Below are 22,610 nucleotides of genomic sequence, written 5' to 3'. Positions count from 1 at the left end.
TTGCATCTCCTCACTTTCAATCAAGCTGAAACACAACAGAAAAAAAATGGGTGATGGTCGTGGTGAAGTTAAGAATGTCATCCACGTGCCTACAGCAACATTTGGTGCAGACCAGCTTTTGCTGAAGTGAAATAAAAACCACCCTCAAAAGTCTGTCTTGGGGTTTTTCTACAAGCAAACCCCAGCAGCTTTGCGTGGGCAGGGAAACCCAGTGGCACATTTCAACAGCTCCTGGCTTCCCCTGTGCTCCCTGAGTGCCTCCAGCAGCTGCTCTGCTCCTCAGCCCCTGCATGGTGGCAGCTACTTCACCTGCAACGCCCTTCCCAGCCCCTTGGGAACCTGTTCCCAGCTGGAAAATCCAGACTATCATGTATCCATGGAGGGGAGAGCCTGCACAGCCTCTGGCTGCCCTGCACATCCCTGAGCTGTTCATAGTTCAAAGTGCTCTGCTCACAGAGGACTTAGGACACAATTCCTCCAAGATCACCTTGATCCCCAAGGAACCCAAAATTAATCCCCTACCAAAAAGCAGCTGCCATCTTTAATGTTTCCAGCCCCACCAGGGCTCTCCCAGAAGGTCAGAAAGCAAAAATATCACAAAGCAGCATCAGGACAGGGCCTGGGGGCAGCATCAGAGAGACCCAAGTGTTGTCTGGACACAGGCTGGGACCAGAACCAACACAGACCCCCCCAACTCCTCCCTGAGCCCCCAAAACTGGCCTGACCCAAAGTCCAGCCCCAGCACTGCCCCTGCTGCCCAGGGAGATGGGATCTTGGATCTTGGTCACAGCTCTGCAGCCCAGAGCCATCGCTCATCAAACGGAGCAGGACAATTCAGCTGGTGATGCTGGATTAATTCTCTCTGCTGCTTCCAAGCTGTTCCTTTGCCTTCCCTGCTGCTCTGCTGACATGGGAACTGCTCACTGGGCAGTTTAGAGGCTTTTACTGTAATCAAGAGGATTTCTCAACACTCCCTGCTGGAAGAGACCCTGAGTGCTGATGTCTCATTTCCAGGGAAGCTCAGAGCAGGGAGGGAGGGAAGGCTCTGCCTTTGGCCCTCAGTGTTCCTGGGCTTTGTGGGTGCTCCTGACCTCGGCTCTGCCTGGATCCCTGCTCTGGCACAGCCCAGGGCTGGACACTTCCCTGCTGAAGGACCACATCATGCTGCCAAAGCACGACCAAAGCCAGTCCCAAGGAGGAAACAGGAACCTTGCTGGCAGCAGGCAATGCTTGAGGGCTGGGCCAAAGCACCAGGCACGTTTATCTCAACAGAAAAGCTTTGGTGACTTTTAAGTCTCATCCTGAATCTTTTGAATATTTAACCCCCCAAACTCCTCCAACCAGTGGTGGTGAGTTGTCCCATTGCTGAGAGGCACCTGGATGAGGGGGGACATCATTCCCAGGCTGAACCCCTGCTCTCATTTCCTCCCTTTCCAAAGGCAGCAAGCACAAAAACCATCTGCAGGAGCCTGGAGTGTAGGGACCCCCCTCCAGCTGGGTTTCCTTGTGCCCTGAGAGAGCTGGAGCTGGCAGCACCCAGCACTGCAAAATCCATCCATGCCTCACCCAGCCCCAACCTACCCCATGCCATTTATTTTATATTTTATTTTATTTTATTTTATTTTATTTTATTTTATTTTATTTTATTTTATTTTATTTTATTTTATTTTATTTTATTTTATTTTATTTTATTTTATTTTATTTTATTTCTTCCCCTCCCTTGCTAGAGTTTGGAGAGTAATTTCATCTGCTCCTGTCCAAGCTGCTCTACTCCCCTGAACACCACACCAGGGCCTCTGTGTTGTGTGCCCTCCTGTCTGGGATATAGCTCCTGGATGAGATGGGGAAGGCAAGAGAAAACTCAGCTCTTGGAGAGGGAATGAGAAAGAAGATGGATTAAATCAGCCCAATTCCCCTTCACCACCAGTCCTGGATAGGAGACAGGCTGCAGCAGTGTGAAAAATGCATGTATTTTATGATTGGCTTTTTGCAAATATTAAAATGAATATTATATGCGTTGTGTTAGAAAGTTATGCTGTATTAATGCTCTTAAGTAGTGTTAAATATAGTTGTAGGTTATAAAAAATGTTAAAATAGAAACTATGCTATGTAGGATACTTTTTTTAAAGAAAGGACTCACATTGAGATAGCAGCCACAGGACACCTGAATCTTTCAGAGAAAAAGAATTTATTGCCCTCTTATCAGAAGAAATTAACTTTTTCCTGTCTCAAAGGCGCTGTCAGGATTCAGAGGAAGAATTTGACACTGCCCAGACAGAATCCTGTATTTGAATGGAATTTTTGCATCATGGATGAGGTGTATGAATATACAACAGGCTGCTGCTTTTAAGGGTTAATCCTTTGTTAATGTGGGTCCTTTTTCAGGCTCGTGCTGCCCAGAAAAGGTACCTGAACATCCATAACTGTTTGTATTTATTACCTCATATTGTTCTAAATTCAAATTGTCCAAATTATTATTGTATCACTATTTTTAATAGCCATTTTATTACTATTAAACTTTTAAAATTTTAAAAACAAGTGATTGGCGTTTTCCACAGGCAGGAAATCAGCCCTCGTACTAGCCATCAGAAAATCCTCTCCAGGCGGGCTTGGCAGGCTCTGCCCGTGGAAGGGACACTTGGAAGCCCGTGGAGGGGACAGCCAGCAGCCTGTCCCACACATCCCCCTGTCACACTCAGTCCCTGTCACACTCAGCCTGTCCTGCACACCCGCTGTCACACACAGCCTGTCACACATCCCCTGTCACACTCAGTCCCTGTCACACTCAGCCTGTCCTGCACACCCCCTGTCACACACAGCCTGTCACACACACTCCCTGTCACACGCCCCGTCACACACATCCTCCTGTCACAGTCAGCCTGTCCTGCACACCCCGTCACACACAGCCTGTCCCACATCCCCTGTCACACGCCCCCTGTCACACTCAGTCCCTGTCACACACAGCCTGTCCCACACAGCCTGTCACACACAGCCCTCATGTCACACCCCCTGTCACACACCCTCTGTCACACATCCCCTGTCACACTCAGCCTGTCACACACACACACTGTCACACACACACACTGTCACACACACACACACTGTCACACACAGTCCCTGTCACACACACACACCGTCACACACACACACACTGTCACACACAGCCTGTAACACACACCCCTCATGTCACACACAGCCTGTCCCACACCCCCTGTCACACACACACACCGTCACACACTCAGCCTCCCCGGTTCGGGCCGTGCCGGTGCCCGTTTCCCCCCGGTGCCCGGTTCCCCCGGTACCCACCACCACGGGCCGGTTGCCCAGGAAGTTGAGGTCGCTGTTCTCGCCGAACAGGTACCCCTCGGGGTGCGTGGAGTCGAACTTCTCCCCGCCCATGATGAAGTGGTTGGCGAAGTAACTCCCTGAAACGAGAGCACAGCGAGCGCCTGAGCCCAGGCACCGGATCGATGGCTCGGAGGTGACTTTGTCCCCAGGGTCACCTTGCTGGGAGCCTTTCTGGTTGAGCTCACACACTGAGGCTGCCGAGGACCAGCTCCCTGCCTGCCCTCCCCTCCTCCTGCATCCCGCCCGCTCCAGCACCAGCTCCGAGCCGTGATGGGGAGAGATGCAGGGCTCCAGCCCCACGGCAGCGCTGGCCCTCGGGGCTGCTCCATCCCTGCTCCCCTTTCCCTGTCTGGGACACCCCTGTGAGCCCCAGCACGGCCTGAGCCACCCAAGGTCACCCTGACCTTCAGCCATCCTGGCCCCTGGGGCAGCAGAGCAGCGCTAATCCCGGCCATAAACAGCCCCCAGAGGAGGCAGGAGAGGCAGAGAGCCCTGGAGGAGCCCGGCTGGCTCCCACATCCCGGGGATGCTGCTGGGAAGGGCAGCACAGAGCCAGATACAGCCCAGGGCTGCTCCTGCTCTGATGGCACAGACCTGGGCACCACCCAGGGCAGCGTGTCCCCAGCCAGACACTGCCCAGGGCTGCTCCTGCCCTGATGGCACAGACCTGGGTGCCACCCAGCCAGACACTGCCCAGGCTGGCTGCAGCTGCCACCAGGAAGGTGAGCAAAGCACAACTGCCCCGAGTTCTGTCAGTTCTCAGCCTGCAGCCTTCCCTAGGAAGGGCTCACCTGTGCCAGGCAGGATTTTGGGGTCCTGTAGACCCTCCAGAAGGTCAGCACCTGCCCTGCAGAGTGCTCCACATTGCCCTGATGAATGCTGGGCAATGACCAGATTCTTTCTTCCCTCACAGAGCCTGAACACCAGAATGTGCCAGCCCTGAGCTGGGAGCAGCCCCCAGGTCCTGGTGCCTGCTCCTCGTCTGTGAGAGCTGGGCTGTGTGGGGGAAGCATGTTGTGGCACAGGACCTGGCCAGGCAGGAGGGCTGGGACTTGAGGTGGGAAAAAAGGGAAAGGTGGACAGGGATGGGGGAGCAGCAAGGCGTGAGCAGAAACACCAGGATATGTCAGATGTGGACACAGTGTCCTGCATCCTGACAGCCACAGGGCCAGGGGTTTAGCTTATAAAAACCCCAAACCCATCAGCACAGATCCATCTGCACCCCTCTGGGGGATACCCCAAAACCAAACATTTGGGCACCACAGATAAAGGAGCTTAACCCTGGGCTGCAGCTCTGCAATCAGCTTCCAACAGAGGCAGGGCCTGTCTAGGGCTGGATCAGGCTTTAATCCTGCACTGAGACCCCAAAGGGAGCCCAAAGCACAAGGGGAGGAGTAGGGGGGATGTAACTCTGGGCCGGGAGGGAGGAGTGGGGTCCCACAGCTCTGCCCCATAGCACACAGTGGGGTCACAGAGCTCTGCCCCATGGCACACAGTGGGGTCCCACAGCTCTGCCCCATAGCACACAGTGGGGTCACAGAGCTCTGCCCCATGGCACACAGTGGGGTCCCACAGCTCTGCCCCATGGCACACAGTGGGATCCCACAGCTCTGCCCCATAGCACACAGTGGGATCCCACAGCTCTGCCCCATGGCACACAGTGGGGTCCCACAGCTCTGCCCCATAGCACACAGTGGGGTCACACAGCTCTGCCCCATGGCACAGAGTGGGGTCACACAGCTCTGCCCCATGGCACAGAGTGGGGTCCCACAGCTCTGCCCCATGGCACACAGTGGGATCCCACAGCTCTGCCCCATGGCACACAGTGGGGTCCCACAGCTCTGCCCCAGCCCCTGGCACAGCCATGCCTGGATGCAGCCAGCCCCATAGCAAACGTCGACCATCAATTATTGATGCCTGCTGCTTTCAGGTCCCATTTTCCATCTACATAATTTATAGGCAGCTCGCCTGGAAGGACTCGGCCAGGTGGAAAAAAAAAAACCCTCCAGAGCAAAGTGCCTTCAGAGCTGCCTGCAACAGCACAGCCAGGGGAGAACGGGGCCATCCAGAGCTCTTCCTGACACTGATTGGAGCAAGAGCGGGAGATGGCAAAAAAATTACATTGAAACATGGAGAATGCCACCCCAGCAGTGAGGGAAAGCTGGAAAATGGAGCACAGGCTCTCTGATTTGCCCAGCCAGGCTTTAGTGCGTGCTGGGGGCTCCCACAGGATGGGCAGAGCAGGTGAGGACCACGCTGCCATCACCCAGTCTCCCTGCCAGGGGTTGGGAGCATCCCTGGGTGCTGCAGGCTCCCGGCACATCCCCCTGAGGTTACAACTCCCTCTTGACAGCAGGCAGAACCAGCTCTGTGCTCCCTCCTTGCTGTTAAACAAGAGGTTGAGTCGTGCCAGGATTTCCAGGGAAGCACCAGCAGAGGAAAGCCCAGGGAATCAGCAGGAGCGTGTCAGTGACCCCCTGGGCATGGCTGGGGGCAGGGAAGCACCTTCCCAGTCACAGGCACCTTATCATGGGCTGCTGTAAATCCAACGCCTCCTCCCAGGGAAGGAGAGCCTGTCAAGGACAGCCACATCTCGGGAAGGGCTGCACAGAGCGGCTGCTGGAAAGGAGGAATAAACCCCAATTGCCTCAGGTTCCTGGCAAAAAAAAATGTCTGTGTGTCCTGCACATCTGCTGGCTCACATCTGGCAGCTGCTTTTCCCCATGAGTGGCAGTGATGCCACCTTGTCCAGCTGACAGAGAAGGGTGAGGACCCTCGTGCGTGACATGTCCTGCACTGTGCCCCAGCCACCACTGCCCTGCTGGGCTCTGGCACTGCAGCCTCTGGCTCTCCAAAGCTGCTAAACCAGAAAAGCTCATTCCCAGCTCATCCCTGGTGAGGGAAGCCCAGGTTTGCACAGCCTGCAGTCAGCCCGGACAGTGGCACGGCACGGTGCTGGCACAGGGACACCCTGCGGCCACGGGTGCCAGCACAGGGTGCTGGGATGGGCTGGGTAAAGGCTCTGGGTGCTTCTGCCCCTGGGCAGCCCATTATTTAATTCTGTGCTCAAAGCAGGCAGCCAGAGCCAGCAGCAGCCAGAGCTGAGGCCAAACCCTGCCCCAGCACTGCTGTGTCAGCCCTCGGCCCTGCCACCACCTGGGCTTGTGCCCCACGACGGGGGGCACTGCTGCATTGATCCCTGTGCTCCTGCCCCTGCTCACAGTCCCATGTGCCCCAGGGGAGCTTGGTGCCACTCTCAGCTGGGGACAGGGGCTGAAAGCTGGAGATTTGCCCCAAAAGCCATCCCAGTAGCCAGGCAGTGGGCTCCATCTACAGCCCCCGCTGGCTCTTCCTCCCAGTGCCAGCCATGGAAGTAAATCTCAGCCTTTGTTTAAAAATTATGGCTTAACTAATCCCATCAACACTGTCTGTAGGGGATGGGACCCCCAGGATAGGGAGATGCTAAACTGGGACCAGACACAGCTGCCCTATTCCCACAGGCTGCACTGGCCATCCTGAGAGAGCCCACAGCCAAAGCCACATCCAGAGAGAGGAAAATGCCCCAAGGTCCCATGAGATTCCCCTCCAGAAGCACATTTCCAAGGCAGTGGCTGTTTCCAGGTGGCTTTTGAGGTGAGGGAGGTGCTGCTGGCACAGCAGAATCAGCTCCCCTGCCCAGCACGTCCTCCCTCGGCTGCCGGCAGCGCTGGAGGCAAATCCCATCGGATTAAAGGCAAACCAGCCATAATCCCCCCGGGCCACCAGCCTGCCCTTGTCCCTGTGCAGATGGCTGTGTCACCTGGGCACCTCCTGCCCCCTTCTCCTGAGCACCCTGGGCAGCAGTAGGACCATTCCCCAGCTGTGCCCAGAGCCAGCAGTGGGACCAGGCCAGCTGAGCACAGCCAGGAGCCCCAGGCTCCCCCTGCAAGCTGGAGCTGAGCATCAGCCTGGTGACCTCTGCAGCTGAGATGGGCTTGGAAGTGCTCAGCTGGGTGCACTTGCACCCTCCACCCCTTTGTACCCAGATATTTCAAGAGCCCCTAAATAAAACAGGGTCCCAAGGGGAAAACTTGTCCTGCACAGAGACACTGTCCCTACAAAGAGCAATGCCATGGGTGGGCTGGTGCAGCCCCACCTGGCATCAAAGTGACAGAAGCCTTGAAACCACGTAAAAAAGGGAGCTGGGAGAGCCCTGCAGGAGGCCAGGCTGTCAAGGATCAGCCATCTCCAGCCAGCTGTGCAACCTATTTTAGATTAAAATCTAAAAAAAAAAAAAAAAAAAAAAAAAAAGGCAAGCACAGCTTTTCAGGACAAGCACAGGGTTTGTGTTGGGCTGTAATTTTTGCTAAGGAAGTCTTTAGTTGTAATTAGTGAATAACTTGCCACAGCACTAACGATCTGAGCGTTTACCTTATCCTATTAACTACCAAAATAGTTACCTATTAATAATATTTAGTGCTGCAAGGATCCTGTGCAGTCTCCTCGCACGGCACACACGGTGCTGCGGGGCATCACCCAGCGGGGCCGGGATTTCTGCGGCTCTGAAGCCGAGGGCTGGACCCCTCCACCCCTCCCTCCCCCTCGGCCACCGCTCAGCCCGGCCCTTGCAGGGAAAAGCGAGGCACGGAGGGGAGGGACGGATTTTCCAAGGTCACGCACAAGGTTTGAGCCAGGGCCGGCTTGGGGAGCGGGAGATGAATCGCAGCGAGCCCCGAGGCGCGGAGAGAGGAGCCGGGAAGGGGAGGGATCCCCAGGGCAGGGGCTGGGGTGCTGCGATGGGGCAGAGCCCTGCGAAGGAGGGATCCCCTCCAATCCCTCCCACCCCAGCCTCCCTCATCCTCCCGGGAATTTAAACCCAGGATTTTCCCGAGCAGCCAGCACCGGAGTCACCGGCTATAAAAAGCAACTCCGGAGCTCGGTGCCGCAGACCACGGCTACAGAAATCATGATGACAATAATGTCATTAAAGTCGCGTCAACTCAGCCAAGTTTGGGAAGCGGGGTGTGCGGGCAGAGGGGCTCTCGGAGAGGGGGGACCCCCATCCCTGCGTGCCGAACTCACGCAGGGAGCCCCGCAGCAGACCCAGATTTTCAGGGTGCCCCCCCGTGCGTCAGGGTTTGTTTTGGGGTGCGCAGGGTCACCCCGCCCGCAGCAAGGTCGTGCCCGGTGCCCGCCCTACTCGCTCCCCTCCGTCCCTCCGCACCGGCGGCACCGGGACCCGAGACACCCCGGGGGCTCACCGGATTTCGGGGGGTATCTGTAGACGGAATTAGCGGGGATATCCACTTCCTCCACGCCTGCGTTCTGCCGGCTGGTCAGAGCCCCCATGGCCGGGCCGGGCTCAGCGGGCGGGGGGCGGCGGGGACTCCTCCCGCCCGGGACCGGGACGGGGGCCGGGAGCGGGGCTGGCGGCGGCCCCCGCCCGCAGCATCCTCCGCTCGCTGCGCTCCGCTCTGCGCCGCGCCCGGCGCCGCCTCCGCGGCACCGCGGGGCTGCGACACTCGGGGCGGGGCCGCACCGGCCGGCACGCCCCGGCCCGCCCCGGCTCGGCCCGGCTCGGCCCGGCCCGGCGGGGACGCGGTGCTGCCGGGTCACCGTGCCCCGGTGCCCACCGCCCAGCCAGCGGCGTCCCCGTCAGGTGCCGCTTACCTGTGCCCCGCGCGTGTCCACAGTGCCACCCGCCCGCCATCCCCCGTGTCACCCAGTAGCGCTCAGGGGCCTCCTCGCCATCATCCGCCACCCTCGGGCTCCCCGCAGTGACTTGTGTCCAGCTCGCCCCCAGCCCCGCAGCTGGGGGGCACCGAGCAGCACCCCCGGCTCAGGGAGCCCCGGGGCAGGCTGGCCGTGGCCCCCTGTCCCCGTGAAGGTAACCCCTGAGGCCAGTGGGATGGCAGTGTTTAAGAGTGGGACTTCTGTAGGATTTAGGGGTTTAATTCCGACGGGCCGTCAGTGCCCTGCTAGTTCAGGACACCCTCTGCCGCCGGCGTGTCCCCTGCGAGGAGGACAAGCCCCCACTTTTCCCCACAGGTTATAGGGGAAGGATTTAGTGCAGCTGTTGGCACAGGACTGATCTCCTCCAGCAGCGCTTCAGGGGCGCAAAGCGCTGGGGGGGCCGGGTTAGAGCCCCCCCAGTGCTCATCTCCATCATCATCATCATCATCCCCATCCTGCCCTCCCAGCTGCCTCCACACCCGGAGCACTTGTGGAGGCACAGAGCCGCCTGTCCACTGCAGAGCACCCCGAGAGATTCCCCCAGCTGCCCCAGAGTTAAATCGCTGGGAAGCACTGGTCACCTCCTCGTTTCCCTCTTGGAGCCGGAGAGGGAGGAAGGAGCCTCTGAGCGCTCACTTAACCCCGCCGGTGATTAATTAGTCCGGCAGCGCCGGTTAGTGGAGCATCACATGATTTTGATTTGAGTTGATAACACGAGCGCTATAAATATCAACCGGGAGATGTGCAGGGAGGTGGATCAGCTGCCCTGATGGCCTTGGCTGCTCAGTGCTGACGAGCAAAGGCCGTCCCTGGGGCTCTCCCCTTTGTCCCCTCCTTGCAGATGGACACACGGACCCCCTCCCATTGCCTCCCACCCACACAGCCCCAGAGGCTGCTGAGAAATGCCAAATCACAGAGGCTTTGTGCCCTGTTTGCAGCCTGGCACTGTCACACCGGGACCCACATTGCCAGCGGTGACACCCTGTCCGTGCTGCTGGATGTCACACCTGGGCTGGCTGCCAGCAGGAGCACCGCTGGAGAGCGGGATTTAAGACTCCATGATCTCAAAGGTCTTTTCCAACCCCAATGGCTCTCAGAGGAGCTGAGGGCAGCATCCACACTGGGAGCCTGATCCAGCTCTGGGTGCTGGTGCCCAGTTGGGAGTCCCGAGACCGCAGGAACAGATCCCAAACATTTTTGGGGATCCCGTTGTACACATGGATAATTTAAAGCTCCAGCACAGCCCAGCATTGCTGAGCTGCCAGCCCCACTGCCCTGCTCCAGCCAGATACAGCGGGAAGCTGGGAGAGGGAGCCAGCACATTTCATTAGCGGCACCGAGCAGACTGCAGGGCCTCGGTGCAGATAATAATTCAAAGTTCTCCCCGTGCAGATCCATAACCCGGCAGTCATTACATGCAGAGCTGCTGCCTGCATGCACGGCTCGTGGTTTTTTTCCCGGATTGCTGCAGCAGAGGATTTTGTAGGGCAGTGCCGCAGTGGAGCGCGGGAGCGTGGCAGGAGCCGGGGACGGCGGCTTCGAGGGCAGGGTCCCTCCCTGCTCTGCCCGGCTGCACCTCCCAGCACTCATACAGCCAGGAGAAACCCCAGCAGGGCCGACCTGGAGGGGCAATCCAGAGAAAATGCAATGTTTGAACCCAAAATGCACGTGCTGCTGGGCTGGGGGATGTGGGATGTGTGTGTGACACAGAGAGGGTCCCTCCTTGTGCTGGGAGGGAAACTGAGTCACGGTAGAGCACAGGAGGGCGTGCAACCCACCCACAGCAGAAAAGGTTTGTCTGCACAGCCACTCCATTCCCAGTTCCCCCAGCATGAACTGGCACAAACTGGGGAAGCAGCAGAGCAGCCCCTGGGCTGGCTCTGCTCTGTGCAGTGGGGAGGGGGTGACCCTTCCTTGGTGCCTGCCCAGGCCTCCACAGCTCCTGCCTGGGGACGTGCTGGGGGTCCCCTGGCCTGCAGGAGTGACCCCCAGAGTCCCAGGGTAGCACATCTCAGCATGGAGAGGTGACAGCGAATCCTACCCCAAAAAGGGATCATTTTGAAGAACCCAGTCCTGCTGGCTCACCAAGTGTCACCAGCACTGCTCTGTCACAGCTTTGGGTGCCAAGGGCCCATGAGCGGCACTCCCCTGGCTTTCCCAGGCCAGCTGCTCCCAGCTCGAAGCTGTGCTGAGCCCATGGGTGGCCTTGGCAAGCAGGAGGTTCTGAGAGCTCACCAGGGCTGCCTGCAGAGCCAGGTGGGTCTGGGATCCCTGCATCTGCAATTGCTCCTCTCACACCTCCCCTGCCTCCAGGCTGGTTTTTGCTCCAAGAAGACAAAGCCACCAAAATCTTACTGGGCAAGCAGGACCCTGCACAGCCATCACTGAACCCCAGCGGAGGGAACCCCCTGAATATCCCAGGAGGATTCCAGCCTGGCAAACACAGCCTGGCATTGCTGGACTGCACCTTCGTGGGACCAGCAGGACTCTGCAGAAGCCCCACAGAGGCCTCAGTGCTGGGGGCAACCAGCTGCAGATGCAGCTTGGAGTTTCCACTGCTCTGCCTCCTCATTCCCCCTGGTCACCACCACCACATCAAAACCTCCTGTGGCTCATCCCAGATCAACCTATTTTCACACCATGCATTGGCAAAGTCCCTTCTTTATTTGTTTGGGGTTTAAATGCCAATTTTCCCTTTTTAAACAAAACACTTCTAGGCACAAATTGCACAAGTCCCACTTGGATTCACCAACCTGCTGTGGGGAGAGCACACAAGGGGAGAGTTCATCCTTGCAGGCTGAGACTGGAGCTCCGAGGAATCAGGATTTTAACCATTTTAACCCCTTCCCCCAAACTGGGAGCTGCCCTGAACCCCACAGCCTTTACATGGCAGGGGTGTGGGGATGAAGAGGATGTGGGTCCCTGCTCCTGCCCCTGGCATCTGGTCAGGGTCCCATCCCCAGGGGAAGCTGTTCCCAGATGGGAGAGACAGGCAAGGGGTTAAGGGGGGATCCCCAGAGGGGGCAACAGGGTCCCAAAAAAGGAGGAGATGAGTGCTGGGGGAGCTTTGCTGAAGGAAGAGAGGAGCCTTGATAAGGGAACAAGGGGTGAGCCTGACTGGGGGTTAAGGTGCAGCCCCCACAGGAGTGGCCCCCCAACAGGGGTATCCAGGGATGGGCGGAGCCCCCCTCTCTGTGACCCCCCAACAGTGAACCTCCCTCTCCAAGAACCTCTCAAACCGAACCCCCCTCAATAACCCCTAAACAGCTCCACCCAATGAATGCCCCCCAAACTGACCCCCCCAATAACCCCTAAACAGCTCCCCTCAATGAACGCCCCCCAAACTGAACCCCCTAAACAGCTCCCCTCAATGAATGCCCCCCAAATGAATGCCCCCCAAACTGACCCCCTCAATAACCCCTAAACAGCTCCTCCCAATGAACCTCCCCTCAATAACCCCCCAACATCTCTCCTCAATGAGCGCCCCCAAGCCGAGCCCCTCTCAATGAACCTCCTCAATGAACGTGACGTCACCAACGCCTCACGATAAAACCCCCGCACAGCCAATCAGCGCCCGTTCTCCCTCCCGCCTGGCCCCGCCTCCGCCACCCCCAGCCAATCGCGGGGCCGTCTTCAGCCAAAACACAGGCGTTGGCCAATGGGGAGGCGCCGGGGCAGCTGGAAGGTTCGAAGCCGGCGGTGGGCGGGGCGCGGGGCGCGGCGGCGGCCAATCGGCGCGCGGGGGCGGGGCCGGCGGCGCCCCCCGGTCCCCCCGGTGGAGCGCGGCGGGCGCGGCGGGCGCGGGGCGCTCCGGGCGGTGCGGGCCGGGCCGGGGCCGCCCCGCCATGTCCGTCAACATGGAGGAGCTGCGGCACCAGGTGATGATCAACCAGTTCGTGCTGGCGGCGGGCTGCGCCGCCGACCAGGCCAAGCAGCTGCTGCAGGCGGCACACTGGCAGTTCGAGGTACGGGCCGGGCCGCCGGCGGCACGGATCGGGATAACCCGCGCGAGAACCGGGGCGCCCCAGGTCCCGATCCGCCGCCCGCCTGGCCGCAGAGCCGCGGGGCGGAAGGCGATGGGGGTGGCGGCAGGCCCGTGCGGCCCCGGCTCACCGACACGCGTGGCCGAGTTTGGGGGGGTCCTGCCCGGCCCCCGGCACCCACGGCGGGGCGGGGGGCGCCTCGGGCCCGGGCTCCGCCGGGTCTATTTATACCCGGGCCGAAACCCGAGCTGCGGCCCAGCGGGCCGGCCCCTCCCTCCCGCTCCGGGCTGGGGATGGGGGCGCCGCGGGGACGGAGGCGGCGGTGTAAACACAGGGTCCGGGGTGTAAACACAGGGTCCGGGGTGTAAACACCGGGTCCGGGGCGTAAATACGGGCTCGGGGGTGTAAACACGGGCTCGGGGGTGTCCCCTGGCCTGGGGAGCCCCAGAGCGAGCAGGGCACACGGTCTCCGGTGGGGCGGGTGACGGGCAGCCCCTCGGCCTGGCAGGGCTGGGCACCCCGGGGCGGTCCCGGGGGGTGGGAAGGGGCGGGGGGCTGCGGGGCGAGCTCTGGGGGGCCCCTGTGGTCGCTCCCCCTTTGTCTCGGGTGGGCTGCAGCTGATAGCTTGTCCCCACAGACAGCCCTCAGCGCCTTCTTCCAGGAGACCAACATTCCCAGCAGCCACCACCCCCCCCAGATGGTAAGTGGGACCCCTCCCTCACCCCTGCACCCCCCATCCCCTCCCCATCTCCCCCAGCCCCAAAAACACCTTTAGACCCTTGCCAGCACCACCAGCCCCCCATACCCCCCCACCCTACAGCAGCACCCTCCCCACGCCCCCCAGAGGAGCCCCCCATGCCGAGCCCCCCGAGCGGTGCAGCCCCAGCCCCGGAGCTGTCAGCTCCTGCCAGCCATATTGCCGGGCGCCCGCAGGAACACGCAGCCGGGGAATGTAAACACGAGCTAAAATGTCTGCCAGGAAATAGTTTGTCTCGGCGAGCATCGCGCTGCGACTTGGGCTCCCCGGGCCGGGGGGCCGCGGCTGGAGCCCCCATTCCCCCCACGCCGCTTGACCTTGGCCGAGGGCACATCCCCTCGGCCGGAGGGAGGAAGTTGTTCCCCTCCGGGTGTTTTGTTTTGTGTTTCTCAGGGGTTTTCTTTCTTGTTTTCCCTCTTCCCCCCCCTCCCCGCGCCGCCGCCATCCTCCAGTGTTGGGGAACTGAGCGGTGCCGCGGGTCGGGGTTAGGGTGAATTTTCCCCCTTTTCTCGTTCCATCATTCCCCCACCTCGTTCCACGCCAGCCGGCCTGGCATTGCCGGCAGCCAGCGCTCGGTTTCCCTCGGAGAAAGTCGCTTTGTCAGCCAGCTCGCAGTAAAAGCCCTTTTATTGCAGTTCCTCCCCAGCCTGCGCGTTTCCGTGCTGCCCCGGGCACCTTGCGGGGTCTCCCGGTGCCGGGGAGCAGATCCAGGCCCTGCTGTTCCCACCCCAAAGCCCCATCGGGGGAGCAGTTCCAGGCCCTGCTGTTCTCACCCCAAACCCGGGGAGCAGATCCAGGCCCTGCTGTTCCCACCCCAAAGCCCCATCGGGGGAGCAGTTCCAGGCCCTGCTGTTCTCACCCCAAACCCGGGGAGCAGATCCAGGCCCTGCTGTTCTCACCCCAAAGTCCCATCAGAGCAGTTCCAGGCCCTGCTGCTCTCACCCCAAACCCGGGGAGCAGTTCCAGGCCCTGCTGTTCCCACCCCAAAGCCCCATCGGGGGAGCAGTTCCAGGCCCTGCTGCTCTCACCCCAAACCCGGGGAGCAGATCCAGGCCCTGCTGCTCTCACCCCAAAGCCCCATTGGGGCAGGATGCAAACCAGGGCTGGGAGCACCATCCCAGCCCCATTCCCGCCACCCAAAAACAGGCACCCATTTCCCCCCAGACCTGAGCCACTCAGTTCTCCCCCTCCCCAGCAGTGTTTTCATAACACCGTGTGCTCCACGTCGTGTCAAAATACCTTTTACCTTCTCTCCAGACACTCCTGTTTTGGGGAGTTGATTTGGTGTTTCCCTCCCCCTCCCCAGCACCCTGACTGGTGCAGTTTGAAATGCCCCACACGTGAGATGAGGACTTTGGTGCTGGCGGTTTCTATTTCTCTTTCAAGCGTCAGGGAACAAAGCTGTGAGTGTGGCTGTGGTTTGATGGGTGATCCCCATTACCCCCACCCCAAGGGGAGCTCCCCACACTCCCCAAGCCCCCACAGATTCTGTGGGGCCAGGACTTGCCAGAGCTGTTTGGGGTGTCAGTGACCAACCCTCTGACAGCTCTCCTCAAGGTGTCTTGGAGGAGGAGGGCAATAATTACATGGAAATTCTTATTTTTTAATTAATATTTCAAATGAATCTGGCAAACATCACCCCAGAAGCTCAGAGCTGTGTCCAGCATCATTCCTGGCCTGGCTGTGGTGGTGGTGGGTTTTTTCCAAAACAGAGCAAATTTAAGGTTTTGGGGGTTTGTTGATTTGTTGGAGCTTTTTTTTCCCAACAAGTATCTTTTCAAATACTGCCGCATGTATAGGTTAATTTAAAAAGCAAAGGCTGGGGTAGCACCACTTGAAGCTGAACTCTGAAATGAATTCTGTGGAGGAATATCCCTGGTTAAGGATGAACCTGTTCAGTGCCAGCCAGGCCTGATTGCATTTTTGGGGTGCCCCAGCTCCACAGGCTGATGAGAGCCAACTGCTGCTTCCCTCAGGCTGGGGTGCACCCCAACTTCAGGGGTCTGGGCTCCCCAGCAAGGGTTTGCTCCTCTGATCCCAGCATCACTCAGGGTGGCCAGGATGGGGATGAGGAGGAACCTGTAAGAGGGATTTAGGTGTGTGCTGGGGGGCAGCAGGGACTGTGAGCACCAGGAAGGGGGAGATGAAGGAGCCATTCCCCAGAGAAACATTTCAATCCTCCATTGCTAATGCAGCAGACACTGACCAAGCCCCTTAACTCTGCTTAAAGTCCCCACAAACACCTGTCAGGAGTTGTGGCTGCAGGAGGGCAGCAGGGATTTGGGATGGATTTAAGCAGAGGGATGAAGTCTCCCTGTGCATGGACCCCCCCATGTCCAGGCATCCCCCTGCCCACAGCCCCTTCCCTGTGTGTGCAGCCCCATGGGAGTTGGGTACACCCCCCTGTCCCCCTTTAACCCCTCCCCATCCTCAGTTCAGCCAGTTCTCTGCTGGTTTGGGGTCCCTGTGCCAGCCCCTGAGGAGAGCTGGGTCCTCCCTGGTGGATTTTTCCTCTGCTGGAAAAAGGGACGGATCCATCACTGTCGGGGTGCTAAATTTAGCTGGGTACCAAGAAAGCAGAGCCTGTACCAGGAGCTGGGGGGGGCCCTGCTTGCCTTTTGCTCTCTCTGCCTTAATGGGGTGTGAAGGGGAGCAGGGTGAGGAACCTGGGGGAAAGGGGATCCGGGTAGGACCCCAGCACCCTCCCTACCCTCTGTACTGGACCCCTTTGTGCCAGCCCTGTTTGTGCTGCTCCCCAAACCCCCCTCATCTGTGGGCTTTGAGCATCTGGGATCCAAATGTGCTTCCCAGACTGGCTGGAGCCTCTCCCTGGGCACCCCACACCTTTGGGAGAGGCACACAGACCCCTGGGTGTGGGTGTGAAAGGGGGGCCAGGTGGGACCCTAGCATACTGTGCCAGCCCTGTTTGTGCTGCTCCCCAAACCCCCCTCATCTGGGGTGGCCCAAAGGAGCCTCTCCCCCATCTTTTGGGTGCCACACAGACCCCTGGGTGTGGATGTGGGGGGTGCCAGGTGTGGGATCCTCAGCCATGGGTGGGTTGGGACCCCCAAACCCCCCCGTGGGTGAGCTGACAGCCCCGTTCTCGTGTGCCCTGCAGATGTGCACCCCCAGCAACACGCCGGCCACGCCGCCCAACTTCCCGGACGCGCTGGCCATGTTCTCCAAGCTGCGCACCTCGGAGAGCCTGCAGAGCAGCAACAGCCCCATCACCTCCATGGCCTGCTCCCCCCCGGGCAGCTTCAGCCCCTTCTGGGCCTCCTCTCCCCCCAGCCACCAGCCCTCGTGGCTGCCCCCGTCGTCGCCCACGGCCCACGGCCTGCACCACCACCTGCACCACGGGCAGCCCTCCTGGCCGCCCACCCCCCCGGCCCCCGCCCCCCCACAGAAAGCCGTGGCCACCATGGATGGGCAGAGATAAGGCTGGGGCTGCCCAAGGGCTGGGGGGGCAGGGGGGGCCGGGCCGGGGCGTTGGGGGGCAGGGGCTGGCCGAGAAACGCACTGGAATCATTTTCTAGGTTTTATTATTATTTTTAGAGGGGGGGAGCACATGCTGCCAGGGAGGGCGCTGAGCTGTGAGAGCCTCTGGCTGCTCTCTACTCCCCTCCCCTTTTTTTTAAAAAAAATATATAACTATAATATATAAATATATCTAATGTATATAGATCAGAGAGAAGGAGCAGCAGCGTGGAGGCAGCTGTTGGGTGTCTGGGGGTTTTCCCTGTGGCTCTGTCCCCACCCAGCATCTCTACATCAGGGCAGGACAGGAATAACAAAAATAAATGGATGGAGGTGCCTGTTGGCCCCCCAGATCAGCCACACAGACATGGAGCCACTGGACACCCTCCCCGGCTCTGGCTTCCCTGGGCACTTGTTGCAGTGCCCAGAGCAACAGCAGCTCTCTGGCTCCCCAAATTCAGCTCAGCTTCTTGCACAGACCCCCCTGGACGTGCCCCCAACCCCATCCTCCCTCCCTCAGCACCCCCAGGGCCTGGGGGTTTATCAGAGTGATGTCCCCCTGTCCCTGTGACCGCCCTACGTGGTGCTTCCCCAGGCAGGGGGGAGCTGGGGGTTTTTTAGTTTTCAAATCAATGTTGCTTAAAAAAAAACAGAGAGAAAAACGAACCAAAAAAAAAAAAAAAAAAAAAGATAAAAAAGACCCAGCAAAAAACAGGTTGAAGGTTTTTTATTAATTTAAAAAATAATAAAAACTAAAAAAAAAAAAAAAAAAATCACTTTTTTAACACCAGCTGTCCCTGCCTTTTCTCTGTGCTGGGAGGGTGTCCCTGGCAGGGCACTGAAAATGGGGGTGACTCCTCTGACCCCTCAGTGGGGACTGAGTGTGTGCACAAGCCACCACTGCTGTCCCCAAAGAGGAGGGATCAGGGGCAAGGGGAGACCCAGGGCCAGCACAGTGAGGAGCCCCCATGTGCAGCTGGCACCCCTGTCTGTCCTCTCACAAAATCTCACAGCTTGAAAAAGCCCCCCCAGCCCCATCACCCAGCCAGGGGTGAGCCCCCCCAGGCCTCAGCACTGTGGGGACACTTGGGAGGGGATGGTGGCCTCTGAGTGTCCCCCTCTGCTCACCAGGCCTGTGGTCACTGCATTCACACACCAAACAGCTGGGGCAAAACCCCAAAAGTGGGAGCACAGCAGCTCTGCAAGTGTCAGGGATGACAGGGAGGCTCAAGGCACAGCCCAAAGCTGTCTGCAGGGATGGGGAGGTGCCCAGCATGGCACAAACTCCAAGGAGAAAAGGCAGAAAAATCCATCTGGGGTTATTTCCCTGCTCCAAAGATCACCCAGGGCTGGGCGTGTGTTCAGGGGGTGCAGGGGGTGTTTACAGGGTGCACCTGGATGCTGGGGCAGCAAAAGGGCAGGAGGATGGTGAGCACCACAGAGGAGACCCCAGCTGGGCCATGTCCTGGAAGTGCAATCAGTCCCAAAGGTGTTTTTAGGCCCCTCAACCCCAGCCAGGAGTGCAGGATGGTTTTTGTTGGCTCTGCTCTGGTTTGCTCAGAGTGTTCCCAGTTATCCTGCAGGAGGTGGCACTGGGCAGATCCCACATCCAGCTGTGTCCACCCCAGTACCCCCAGAGCAGCTTTGGAGCACCTGGTTTTTCCCTGAAAAACCAAACCCAGCAGGGAGAACAAACAGACAACAGGGAGCTGACAGGGATGGAGGCTGTCCCTGTGGGAAGAAGGTTTGGGGACATCCACCAGGAGGGCAGGGCAGCCCCAGGGGATGTCCCGCACAAGCTCTGGGTCCCCCCCGTGTTCTGGTGGGGTTCCCCTCAGGGTTTCTCACCCTCCCACTCACCCCAGAGGTGCCACCGCCTCTGTGTCCCCAGGAAGTGTCACTGCCTGTGTGTGGAGGGGACATCCCCAGCCCCCTGTGCACCAGCCGTGTGTCCCCAGCTGTGACACCCCCCTGGGCTCCAGGGGTGTCCCTGCCCGGTATGTCAGCACACAGGACAGGGTGGCACAGGGGGCTGGGAGAAGCAGCCCCAAGCCTTGGGGTGGCACCAGGGCAAGGAGGGTACCTCAGGTGTCCCTGTCCTGTTGGTTGGAGGTGGCAGCAGAGGGGTTTGTGCCCACGGTCAGTGGCAGCGCTGTGAGAGGAATGAGAGGGTGCCAGAGGGGGTTTCTTCACTCGGAGGGGAGGAAGGCAGCTCAGCCATGCTCATCCCAGCGGCTCGGGCTGGGATTTGCTTTTGGCATCAAACCGTGCTCTGCTGCTGCCCTTCCCGCTGAGGTCCCCATTTCCCCCTTTTCCAGCAGCAAATGAGCCCCTCCTCCTCCTCCTCCTGTTCCCCTTTTGGGGGTCCCCTGGCAGGGCACAAGTGGGGCCCAAGTCAGGCCAGGGTTTGCTCGACCCCAGGTTGCTGACACAGAGCCTGGGTTTCACAGGGGCTGTTTGCAGGACAGGGGACGCTGCCAACCCCTCCTTGTGCACGAAGGGCAGATCTGCTCCGCCCAGGAGGCACAGGCTGTTGTGTTGGTTGGTTACCCTTTATTTCTGCAGGCCGGCGTTGCTCGCTCATTCCGGGACCATCCGGCCCCGGTACACGACTCCATCCTTGCCCATCAGTTCGTACGTGCCGGGCTGGGAAGGAGGGCATGGGCTGGCTCTGCCGCACTGGGCTGCGCTCGGCACCCCCCACCCAGCTCCTCCTGGGGACACTGAGGCACAGACGCTCCCCCAGGCGCTCAGCACCACTGTCCCAGCCTCGGTGTGTCCCCTCCTCACCCGTCCCTACCAGGTTGGGGTCCGGGAGCAGGGGCTCCATGCGCTGCACGGGGCTGACGCTGGTGTGTTTGCCGCCGGAGTACATCGGGGAGCGGCGGGTGTAGCCGTCGGCTGCCTCGTCCCTGTGGGGCAGGGCACAGGCTGCTCGGTGCCCTGGCACCCTGTGCTTCAGCCTGCCGTGCCAGGGAGGGGTGCAGGGGGTGCTCCCCCTCATCCAGCTGCTCCAGCTGGTGCCTGGAGCTGTTCCTCCACAGCAGAAGGACCTTGCACTTGCCTTTGTTGAACTTGGAAACGTTCCTCCGCAGGCAGTTCAGCCGTGCCCACCCAGCCCTGCAGGGTCTGCCCTTTCCCCGCAGCCCCACGGTGTGACAGGTCCTGGTGCCCTTTGCAGGGGACACCAGCAGGCAGGAGCAGGGCTGATTTTGGGACAGGAAGCACCAAGTCCCCCCCAAGCCTGAGCTGAGGCTGACACCAGGCACAGCTCATCCCGTGTGGCTTCAGGGCCTGGCAGGGCAGCACAGGGGGCTGCAAAACCCCTCTGACCCCAGCTGGGCCTCTGCAGCCTGGGCACCTCCAGCCCCTTCCACCCGCCCAGGGAAGAGCTCTGCCTGCTGGGCCAGGGTCCCCAGGGCCAGGGGAGGGTCCCCATGTCCCCCTACCTCTGGTCCGGCCTGCGCAGGCGGGGCAGGCGCATGGAGAGCCCGGGGGCTGCCGGCGGCGTGGACGGGACGAACCCAGGGCGTCTGCGAGGGTGACAGGGGACACAGGTGGGTGACAGGGGCCACACGAGGCAGCCCTGACGCTGCAGGGCACTGCCAGCCCCCATGTGCCCCTGTGGCAGCCCCTTGCACTCACTGTGCAGACATCTTCACCAGCGGGTCGCAAGGTGCGTACTCGGCAGAGGGCACCCTCAGGAACATCCTAGAGCAGGGAGAGAGGGGCTGGGCAGGCACTGCAGGGAGTTCCAGCCTTTTCAGGGGAATCGTGGGGTGTTGAGCCTGAATTCTCCACCACCACCACAGCACAGTCCAACCCACTGGCTGGTTACAAAGTAAAGGGGCTGTTATGGGGGAAATGGGCAATTTGTGGAGTCCCAGCTGGGACAAAGCTCCAGCTCATATTGGACAATGGTGAAGCTCCCAAAACCCACTGCTATGGGAATGGCTCCCAGGGGCAACCCAGTCCCATGGCAAGGGGACAAGGAGAGGGCTCCTGTACCCCTTGTTGGGGTGGGATGCTCCCAGCCTGGGACACGCTCACCTCGGTCTCACTGGTGCCTCCAAAATAATTTTGGGTGGCTGCTCATGGCTGCCCAGGACCCACAGGGATGGATGGGAGGTGGAGGGCTCAGACTCCCACAGCTGTGACTCCCACACCATCCCAACCACCCTCACACCTGTGTTCTCTCTTGCTCAGCACCCAGGACCCCCCTGTGCCCTGCCAGGAGGGCAGATCACGACCTGGCTCTGGCACTGCGTGTCCCAGCCCTGCCTGGGGACAAGCCACCGTCCCCCACACTTGTCACAAAAGCCTTTGCACCTACATGCCAGGTTCAGCTGGGTATGCCTCCATCCTGAGGCCGCCTTCTCGAGGTTCCTTGGGTGCTGGGAGCCTGCTGCCAGTGGGAGGAAACCCTCATCAGCATCCCCATGGTTCCACCAGTGGATAAATGGGTCCCACACCAGGGCACCACATGGGCCCAGCCAGAGGGAACAGGGCCAGTGCTGTCCTCAAAGCCATTGCTGTCCCCGTGGCACTCACCTGCTGGGCCCAGCCACGCTCTCAGATGGCACCCACAGGTCCTGGGATCCTGGGACGCCTCGGACTGACTGCACCCTCTGGACTGGGGCACCGCTGCCAGGGGCTCCGGGATGCATTTCTGAGGTGATGCCATCTGCAATCTTTGTCTGAGCATGGGGAGGAGCCTGAGCAAACAGAGCAGTGTTTCAGCCCGAGCTCTTGCTCCCAGAACTGCACCCCTTTCCCTCAAGGAAGCCTCCTGTGCCACTGTGAGCTTGGTGTTAAACCAGCCCTTGGTGTAAGGGCAGCAAGATGGGGGTGCAGACCCCAAAGGAGGGGGAGCACCCAGGGGGCTGGGAAGAGCCTTTACCTTGGAGATGCTCATCTTGGTCTCTTCTTCCTTGATCTCTCCTGTGCTGGTCATCGCAGGGCGACTGTCCAGGGAGCTGGGAAGAGCCTCTACCTCAGCAATGTCCATCTCCATCTCTTCCTTCTTGATCTGTTCCATGTCCTCCTGTCCCATGTCAGTCCCTCCTCTGTCACCCCATTTCACACTCTTCCCCACGCCCTTCTGTCCCATGTCATCCTGTCCCATGTCATCCTGTCCCACGTCCCTCCGTCCTCTGCCGCTCCATCGCGGACCCCTTCCCACGTCCTTCTGTTCCGTGTCAGTCCGTCCTGTGTCACCCCGCTGCCTCATGTCCTTCTGTCCCACGCCCCTCTGTGCCGTGGCAGCCTGTGCCCTGCTCTGTGCCGTGTCACTCTGTGCTGTGTCACTGTCCCCAACGTCGCTGCTGGCAGCC

The 22,610-nt window shown here is 60.0% G+C and overlaps 2 protein-coding genes across 5 annotated transcripts in view; one reads left to right on the top strand and one right to left on the bottom strand.

Annotated features, from left to right (window-relative positions):
* Window positions 1–8,796, bottom strand: part of RNF157 (ring finger protein 157) — a 29,533-nt gene extending 20,737 nt beyond the window's left edge. For all 4 annotated transcript variants that reach the window (XM_059485959.1, XM_059485961.1, XM_059485960.1 and 1 more), the window contains exons 1-2: window positions 8,589–8,796; window positions 3,307–3,425 (exon numbers count right to left, since the gene is read on the bottom strand). In XM_059485959.1, coding sequence (XP_059341942.1) covers window positions 3,307–3,425; window positions 8,589–8,676 — 207 coding nt within the window. In that variant the 5' untranslated portion in view covers window positions 8,677–8,796. The remainder of the gene's footprint in view (window positions 1–3,306; window positions 3,426–8,588) is intronic.
* Window positions 8,797–12,829: 4,033 nt separating this feature from the next.
* UBALD2 (UBA like domain containing 2) lies at window positions 12,830–18,050 on the top strand. Its single transcript, XM_059486042.1, has 3 exons — window positions 12,830–13,025; window positions 13,681–13,743; window positions 16,919–18,050. Exons 1-3 carry the CDS (start codon window positions 12,906–12,908, stop codon window positions 17,237–17,239), a joined length of 504 nt encoding a protein of 167 aa, XP_059342025.1. The 5' UTR covers window positions 12,830–12,905; the 3' UTR covers window positions 17,240–18,050.
* Window positions 18,051–22,610: the final 4,560 nt, after the last annotated feature.

Source organism: Ammospiza nelsoni, chromosome 19 (assembly GCF_027579445.1).
Source record: "Ammospiza nelsoni isolate bAmmNel1 chromosome 19, bAmmNel1.pri, whole genome shotgun sequence".
Lineage (NCBI taxonomy): Eukaryota > Metazoa > Chordata > Aves > Passeriformes > Passerellidae > Ammospiza > Ammospiza nelsoni.
This window is presented reverse-complemented; position numbering and strand designations above follow the sequence as displayed.

What these genes read in the sequence shown, in the direction of transcription:
- UBALD2 (XM_059486042.1), top strand. Translation starts at nt 12,906, where the DNA reads ATGTCCGTCAACATGGAGGAGCTGCGGCACCAGGTGATGATCAACCAG. An exon ending in CGGCACACTGGCAGTTCGAG is followed by an intron (nt 13,026 to 13,680) that starts GTACGGGCCGGG and finishes TTGTCCCCACAG; the next exon opens with ACAGCCCTCAGCGCCTTCTT. An exon ending in GCCACCACCCCCCCCAGATG is followed by an intron (nt 13,744 to 16,918) that starts GTAAGTGGGACC and finishes TGTGCCCTGCAG; the next exon opens with ATGTGCACCCCCAGCAACAC.